Source organism: Arvicanthis niloticus, chromosome 3, assembly GCF_011762505.2.
Source record: "Arvicanthis niloticus isolate mArvNil1 chromosome 3, mArvNil1.pat.X, whole genome shotgun sequence".
In the NCBI taxonomy this organism is placed as follows: domain Eukaryota; kingdom Metazoa; phylum Chordata; class Mammalia; order Rodentia; family Muridae; genus Arvicanthis; species Arvicanthis niloticus.
The window spans coordinates 92,939,638-92,948,709 of record NC_047660.1 but is presented as its reverse complement, the minus strand read 5'-3'; the positions used below and the strand labels follow the sequence as shown (position 1 = coordinate 92,948,709).

The window sequence follows — 9,072 nt, the reverse complement described above, 5'->3', positions numbered from 1 at the left end:
CAGCACCTGAGTTCAAGTTACCAGAGTCTGACTCAGACAAATAGTCATCATCCTTTGGTCTTATTTTGGATTTTAATTTTGGGGATATGTGTTCTATCTTTTTCTTTAGAATGGCTGAGTCATTTCTCTTTGGGCCGAGGGACTCTATTTGGTTTGGATTTCTTCCCCCTCGGATTTTCTATCGCTAAAGTCTGATCTAAATTTTGGGGCCTACTGGATGACCTTTGGGAGGTTGCTCTCTAGAGAAATTAAATCTATATCTTCCTTAGAAAAATCAACCTTTTCTTTCTTTTGACTGCCTTTAAATTTTTATCACCCCGTTCAATGACCGCCTCTATCAACAGACAATTTGTTGAGATCATTTCATTTATCAAGCTCAACTATGAAAAGGCAGTAACTAGGACATTTTCAGGCCCAAATGGCCTGTAAATTTCTTTAAGTACATTTCCAACTCTATGCCGTCTTTTCTCTGCAATGGTTCCTTCTTGAGGAAACCAGGGACATAAGTCTATAATGCAATTAAAAATGACAACCAATGCTGAATTTTCAACTTTACTCCTTGTGTCTTTAAAGAGTTTCTCATCTGTTCCACATATAGTTCATGCTGACTTATTTCTTGCCCCATTTTCATGCCATGACTTACCAGTGTCAATGCAGCAGGTTTTCCCAGAGACCATCTTTGTTTCACATTTGAATTTTTGGTAGAAAACCCTTCTTGTAGTAATGTCCCTCAAAAAGTTTCTTGTTCTCCCTTCCCCATATTGGATGCCAGGTGACCAGGCCTGAGGGTCATTTAATGGGGTCTGCAAGGGAGACAGTGGGGATCCGGGGCAATAAATGGAGACAAGACAGTTTTCTGATCAAGTCTCTTTTATTGAAACACAAGCATGGATATATAAGCACAAGCAGGGGAGTGCAGCTGGAGACAATTAATGACTAGTGCCTAGCAGCTGGGGACACTAAACAACAAGTCCAGGCTATGTCAGAAAAACAACATGATTCTCAGAATGTGTTCAGCAGTTGTGGCTGCTCTCAAGAATATCATGCTAGAAAAACAAGTCTGTAGTCAGGGTAGACAAGGATCAACCTACAAATATATGGCCCCAGAGGGCTGCAAAGAGGATAGCTGCTTTCTGCTAGGAGTGGGGTCCCAGCACCTTTGTAGCTCAGTCTGGCTGGAAGTTGTTGGGAGCCTTCTCCTAGCAGAAAGCAGCTATCTTCTTTGCAGCCATCTCAAGCCTTAGAGCCTGACAATAAACTTGTTTTGCAAACAGCCTACAACAGCTGAGCACACTCTGATAAACATCTTGTTTTTCTCACATACCTTGTTTTCCTGTTTAGTGTCCCCAGTTGTAAGGCAAACTTGGTAAAGCACCTTCAGCTGTGATCCCCTGCTTGTCCCTGGCTTCAAGGCATGTGGTAAAGTGTATAAATACCCAGGATTTCTTCTCAATAAATGGGACTTGATCAGATTCTCTGTCTTCTCTCCATTCTTTGTGACTCTTGCCTGTCCATCCATACCCTCTCTCTTGCTAGACCCTGTTGACTGACCTGACACACCAGAGCACAAATTAATTAAGAAGCCCAAGCCCCATGAGAATTTAGAGATCCATCTCTGTCTGATAGCTGTGGAATTTCAACATGGTGACACCACACCTGAATAAGGAAGGTTCTTATGAGTGAAGAGTTAAAGATCACACTTTCATTCATAAGAATACATAAGAATTCTCAAAAGTGACTGAAACCAAGCAGTCAGTATGTACAGTGTATAGCCTTATCAAAATAGTAAATCAATTACAAGAACAAAACAACAACAAATCAATAACAAAACTTCAAAGGAAAACCAAATAAACAAAGTTAGAAAAACAAACAAAATCCAAACTCCAGAACTGTGGGAAGCAGCATTCCCTGGCTGCTCCTTCTGCAGCAAAGACTTACAGCCTGTTGCTGGCCTTGGCAACATAGTAGAAAAGCAGTTACTGATGGAAATCATATTTTCAAGAGAAATGTAAGCAGGTCTCCTTTTTTTGCAGTGTGTGTTTGAAGAATATGTCCTCCCAAGACTGAGCATAAGACATGTTACAGTTTTTGGCTCAAAGTCTGCAAGTTTGTTAACTGATATTCATGAAGTTATTCTTGATGACCCCTCAGGACAAGAAAAACTGTACAGTCTCAGACTCTTCCTGGATGCCCAGCAGCTCTTGATGTGCCTCAGCTCTTCTCTGAATTCCTCCAAATGTGCACTCTTGCTGGGCTAGTGGCCAGATGAAATTAAGGCCTATTCACACCAAGGAAAGCAAGATGAAGAAGAGACTGCAGCCATCTATTGCCATGGTGATTAGGGATGAGATGCCATAGTGGTGCATTGGCTGCACACACTCAGTGCACCTCACACAGCAGTTCTCTTGGTGGAAGATCTTGTCCTGGTCTGTGCCATGAGTTTCTGCAGGAGCATTCAGAACTATGGAAGGAAGGGCCAAAGGCCTGGTAAGGATTTGTCAATTCAGCTATCCCTCCCACACCAGCTCTATTCAGCTGGACAATCCAGCATGACCCATCAGCTGAGGCCATTCCCTGGTCCCCAAGTGTCATAGAGCACCTGTGCTTGGATTGCTTTCTCAGCTTTTAAAAACTGCTAGAAACTGAACTGTGAACTACACACTGTACTGGAGTTAAAAAAACCCACCATATTTTCCCAATAATCCAGGTATATTATATTAAGTAATGAGAACATTGTAGCAATGTCTGAATCTGAGTTCAAGAGAGATGAGAGCTACCTAGGAAACCCTGTAGAAACCTTATGGAGAGCCTGCCAATAATTTAAGTGAAGGCTATGATTATTTCTTCAGTGCTAGAACCACCTGGGTTCCACTTGTCAATCCCTTTATCTGGAAATACCCAGAGAAACCATCTCACATGAACTCCATGGGCACTGCCCTGGTCCTATAATCAGCAAGAGTGTGTTAAAGGCAAATGTTCCCAAGGATAGGCACTGAACTATAAGGTGATGGTCATGAAGAAACAGAATATACCCTTGTATGTCTATGGCTATTGTAGGGCATAATCTCAAACATACAAAATATTTCTGTTCACACAATATGACCATGGTATATAGCAGTAACCAGTTTAGTTTTTCAGTTATTGCTAATATAAAAATTGCTCAGTATATATTCCAGGTATAAAACATCAAATCTTGAATGGGATAGGTGCATAGTGGCATAGCATATGGCGGGTCAGGCAGGGATGTGCTTTCCTCTCTTAAACTGAACTTGGAATCAGGCTTCTTGGCCTATTATCTAACCTGGCTCAGCAAGTTCCCAAGGCTGTGTAGAGCTGGCTTGTGTCACATGTCGGTGGTAGAGTAGCTTCTTGTTCACTGTGTCAGCCTTGTCTCTAAGTCAACAGCCTCTTCCCATAGGAGCTTCCTTTGCCATAGCCTGACTGACCTGGTGTCCAAAGCTATGAGCCCAGAATAATAAGAAATCCCCATAACTAGGATAGAAATGTACCAATTTCTCCCCATCATGTGACTGTGTCAGGGACAGTTTCAGTAAGATAAGGCTGACTAGTTGAAATGTCAAATGCTTGTTTGGATTATCTCACACTGGAGCAATGGTCCATGGAAGGGCTGCACCAAATGGTACATTTTCACTCTTTAGCTGATGGACATCTGGAGAGTTTCTCCTTCAGGGCTGCTGTGCAGACCACTGCAACCCTGATGTGCCCTAGTTGCTCTGTGTACATCTACTACTTGTTCTGATTTGCTGGGTCAAATGGGATTTAATTTCCACTTTCTTAACATGGCTTCTCACAGACCTACCAGATTTTACACTACTAGACCTGTCTAAAGGTCCTCATGACTCCCAACCCCCACTGAGGCTGATTTTAACTCAGAGAAAGCGATTTTGAATAACAGCAGTTGCAGAATGCTACACAGATAACATAGGCTGAGTGCTTTAGAGTATCATGACCCTCAAAAGGCTCCTGAAATATCCCTGTTCTTGCACCACAGCTCTGGGACTTCTGCTGGATGCAGATGCAGCTCCAAGCAACTCAATCTCTCAAGGAATAAAATCCAAGACAAACTCCAAGGCAAACTTTTACTGAGCAGAGGTAGCTTGAAAGTAAATGGTAGTAGAAAATGAGGAAAACAACCTGGAAGGCTGAGAAGGCACAGTGAGCCACCTGACATTCCAGTGGGCTTTGACAATTCACCAAGAGCAGAAAAGGGACATAAACACATGGGTTTTATACAGCAACCTCCCCCTTACACCCATGCACCATATTCCTTTGATTTGCTCCAAAGGACTTCAATGAGAACCAACAGTTTTGCCCGTAATCATTTGAAAATGTGACTTTACAAGAGTTTTTTGTGTCCCGTTTATCTTGGGAGCTAGGTTTAGATGCAGAATAATTGGACTGATGTATTTGTTATTTCGTGGAAGCAAACTGATATCTCAGCATACTTTACTCATTAAACTTGGCATCTCGAGACACATACAGGTGTATGTCAGAAGAAAGTCACACATACACACAGAGAGACACACATTAACAACACACACACACACACACACACACACACACACACAAGCCGTTGTATATACAAACACCCATACCTAGATAACTTTGTGGACACTGACACTGGTTTGTCTATGTTTCTGGTTAGACATGAGGCCAATCTGCCTCTGATGCCTCATCCTACCTGCTGATGCTTGGCACTTGGGACATAGATGTTCTTGTTGGCCTCCTCACAGAAGCTCTTATCTTCTCCATAGGACACTTGTGGTTCACTCTGCTCTACCAGCAGATTCCTGTTCACGTTTTGCAGCAATACCCTGATATTGTATTTCAGTTGAGAACATTCTCTAAGGAGTTGGCAGTGCCTGGTGCTGAACCACAAAAAAAAATGGTTATTCCCAGCCAGCTTTCATTGGCCTAACACTCCTCCCAGTCCCATCATCCCTGCAAGTGCCCTGGTCCCTAGACAGCCTAGACAGACTAGAGTCTCCAGTATACCTATCAGCACCAGTTAGAGGCAGGTCACATCCAGAGACCAGCCACATTCCACCAGACTGAAAGTACTCATGTAAAGCCTGATAGCAGGAGGGTTTATGTCCATCAAGGAAGAGGAAATGTTCCTCATGGGTGCTTATCTGTCCCTGGTACTAGAAAACCATCACCAGATAGAGGGCAATTCCTCTCTGAGAGAGGAGAAAAGACCCAACAGGAATACACTCTTTCCATTTTTGTCATGGATCCCAGATTTTTAAATCTCTTGTCAGAGCCCTAGAGGTTCAGTGTTTTTGATATTCCCATCAAGGTTGAAATGTTTTCTATGTGGAGGATCTTGAATTTGGAAGAATAAAGATTGAAAGGTCTTACAAACTTATACACTTATACACTCTTCAGACTTAGGACACCTGAGTCCAAGACTTACAAATCCATGCCCCTTGCCTCAAGGCAGGGTTCCTGTTAAGAAACAGATAGTATAGAACCAGAGCCCTGACATTTGTTCAAAGTCCTAGAAGGACAGAAGCATTCCCTGCCTAGTGCTGGGGTCTCAGCTGTGTCAGTCACTCACCTGTAGGCATAGTTTTCTTCTATGACCTCCTTGTATCTCTCCATGGCATCAGTTATTGACTCAGTAATTTTCTGGATATTCATAATGGTCTTTTCATGGTTTCTTTTCATGATATTGAATTCGATGTTCATCCTGTATGAGGGCATGGACCAAGGAGCAAATATTTCTCTAAGGATCATGTGCAAAATGGATGTATCCTAGACTACCCCAACCAATAATATATGGCACATCCTTGCTCTTTGGAACTGGATTCTATTGGTTCTAATTAAACTTATAATCCTGGGCACAGGACAGCAGAGGCAGGGGACCAAATGGAGGGAGCAGATCTTCCAGAGCATCCTGTGTGAGCCTGAAGGAATACACTAGTTCTGTGAGAAGTTTCTCCAAGTCTCTGCCACAAGCTTGGGCCCAACAGATATCTCTGATGATATTTTTTTTTTTATTTTTAAGGCAGGCATCTCAATCCTTGGTTCCTATTGTAACATGAATTCTCAGAGGACAAGAATAGTATTTCCAGGGAAAGTCTTAATAACACTTCCTCCCCCAGGAGATTCCTTTGTGACACCAGTGCAAACAGAAGGAGCAAAGTACCCTGTGGATCAATTTGGGCCTCTATGGACTCAACACTATACTGACCTGCAAACTGTGCATCAGACAAATCCTCAAACCCCATCAAATCCCAGAACCTCGGATCCGGAACAGCACACACACACAACTACGTTCACACACATACACACCAACCCACCCACAAACACAATTAGAATGCCATCTAAATCCAGTGAGGTGCCATAGTCTCAGAGTATAAGGACCAATCTCAGAGGAAAGCAGTGATGACCTGAAGGCATTTCATTCACACACTGAGAGACAACAAGTCCGACCAGGTCCTTCCAGTTGTGGACAGAACCAATCTGACTCCAAGCACCTCAAGGTCAAGTATCCTACTACTCAACACCTGTCAGGGCTTTCTAACATGCATGATTAGAGATGACACACTCCTTTGATGAGAGGAAATCTTGGGTCAATAGAGAGGGCACAATACTGTCAACAGGGGACTGAGCATAATTACTACCTGTAGTTCAAATCATCATAATTGTACAGGTTCAGCATTTCACTAATTTCTTCCTCCTCAAAGCTCATCTTCTTGATCTTCAATTTCAGTTCTTCCAATTTTGTCATCTGCTTCTGGTTATTGATGGTGGAATTCTGGGATGATGTTTGCCTAGCAGAGTCTGGAGATAGATAAACACTTAGGAATTTGTGATGGCTCAGAGGCACGAGAGGACATTCTGAGACCCCAAAAGAAGGTTGAAGAAGAGGAAAAGCCAGAGATAGGGTGAATCTCAGAAGGAGCAGAAAAGCTATCTTTGAGCTGTTCTGCTCAGCTATATCCCTCTTCCCAACCTTCCTCATCATACATATGCCACACTCCCTACTACAGGGCCCCTTGCACTGAAATCCATAAGCTGCCTCAGACATGAAGATTTAGGGATCATTGTCAGCTCCTATCAGATGTGATGCAGGTAAATCCTGGAGCTCATATTGCTTAGCAACATCAAGGTCTAATCATGTGTGTTAAAACACAAAGCATCTAAGACCCCACATATGACCAGGGTAGCATCCTTCTCTGTTCTTGTCCTCAGAGACTCCTTTAACCTGCAGTCATCTAGAGGATGAAGGGCTTCAACTCCTACCATGAATGGACACATTTTTAATCTCATAGTGCCTCCTCCTGACATTCTTTGGCACTCAAAATGAAATTAAATAGCTCCCAGAAAAGTAGCTGCAGGCTTGTCAGTACCCGGCTCTCTGTCAAACTAATAATCAGAAATTCTTGACTCTTGTTCTGCCATTGAAAAATTCCAAGGCTCCAGCTTATAAGGTATACTGCTGGAAGGCCCAGCTCAAGCCTATTTCTTCCAGAAAGTTCCCCAATTCTACCCAGGACTCACTGTGCCTTCCCCAGAATGATTTCAGTCTTCCTTTTTTACAAGACAGGAGGCCAGCTTCTTTCTTACTGGGAGTGGTCTCTCCTTGATCACCATTCTCTTTCCGAAATAGCCTAAGCAGCCTGGAAAACATGCCTGTTTGTGCAACCAAAAGGCACTGAGGAAATATCTCACAGGCAGTTGTTGTCACTACAACACAGGTGACATCACAGAAGATTCTACTTCTTTCCTAGATACAAGAGATTGTCCAAGGAAGGCATTCCAGATGATGTCACTGGGAACTCACATACCCTATCTGCTAACTAGGTGTCCCCAAATTGTCCAATTTCTGGGGTGTCCTTTCCTGGAACATCTCATGTGACCCAGGGAATACCCTTTGGCAACTTCTCCATTCAAAGTTAAAGATTTCTCTCTGCTTCATGATAAGTAAATTTCTTTGGATCCGGAGAGTTGTTTAGGACCCTGACATGGCTAAGAGATTTTTGTTAGCACCTAAATCTCTGGGGACTATGGATGTGGGAAATTGTTCTCAATAATAAATATAACCACCTGAGTCAATTCATGTGCCATACAGTTCTCTGTTCCGTGTTTTCCCTATTTCCCAGAGGCCAATATCTTTCTCATATACCATTAGTTGTATAAGACATGGATAATATTTTCTTAATGTTTAGTTTGGGTAGGCAGGGGATTGTTTCCTTCACACATTAAGTTTCAGACTCACTGTTAGTCTCAGAAATCAGATCTGTTCCAGCAGAACTTCATAAGACTGAAGCATCTCCTGGAAGAAATACTTCCTCAGTACACTCTGAAATGTAATGTGGTTAAAGATCAACATCAACCATCACTCGCTCTCCCTTGCTAGCTCTGTACAGATATGTCCTCCACTAGAGGCATGTGACTTCTGCTCCAGGCTCCATCCTGGCAGGATTGTCTGAAGCTTCACCCCAACACTGGCCAGCTGACTTTAAATGGTGATTCCTTCCTCCACCTCTGCCCTCAAGAGCACCTTCTCAATTTGCCACTTCATCATTAGGCATTTCATGCCTAATCTGCATGGTTATCCTTGATGAGAGGTGACAGACCTCCTCTAAACCTGACAATATGTGATTCTAGGGTATAATCTTGGACCCACAAGAGTACTGCATGGGTGCCTGGTAACCTAAGAAAACTAGCATGCCATATTCATGCACCTGTACCTAAAGGTCTTCTATCTTTGGTTTGGGGTAATCTCTTTCAATTAAAAACCACACAAGTCTGGAAGGACAAATATCAAATGTAGGGACTGGAGAGAAGGCTCTTCCATTAAGTGGGTTTGTCCATCCACAAGAAGACCTAGAGGGCAGTTAACAATCCTATTACTCTGGTTCTACGTGGAAGGCCATGTCATCTTCTGGGCTCTGGAGGAATTGCATGCATTTGTTGCACAGACATCCAGCAGGGAAAGATACATTTAAACAAAAGAAAACAAACAACTCTCCAAAATCAAGCAACACCTCAAAAGCTTCAAATGTGTCAACACACTAATATTAACTAAAAATAAAGCCA

At 42.8% G+C, this 9,072-nt stretch overlaps 1 protein-coding gene across 2 annotated transcripts; it reads right to left on the bottom strand.

Annotated features, from left to right (window-relative positions):
• Nucleotides 1–873: 873 nt before the first annotated feature.
• On the bottom strand, nucleotides 874–7,367 carry LOC117705677 (uncharacterized). 2 transcript variants are annotated; one of them, XM_076931522.1, is made up of 5 exons: nucleotides 6,651–7,367; nucleotides 5,582–5,713; nucleotides 4,703–4,889; nucleotides 2,862–2,943; nucleotides 874–2,461 (listed from the first exon to the last, which is right to left on the bottom strand). In XM_076931522.1, exons 1-5 carry the CDS (start codon nucleotides 7,055–7,057, stop codon nucleotides 2,283–2,285), a joined length of 987 nt encoding a protein of 328 aa, XP_076787637.1. In that variant the 5' UTR covers nucleotides 7,058–7,367; the 3' UTR covers nucleotides 874–2,282. The 2 variants fall into 2 exon arrangements, with proteins under 2 accessions (XP_076787637.1, XP_034354255.2); XM_034498364.3 differs by lacking the exon at nucleotides 2,862–2,943 and having other exon boundaries at nucleotides 2,323–2,461.
• Between the last annotated feature and the right edge of the window lie 1,705 nt (nucleotides 7,368–9,072).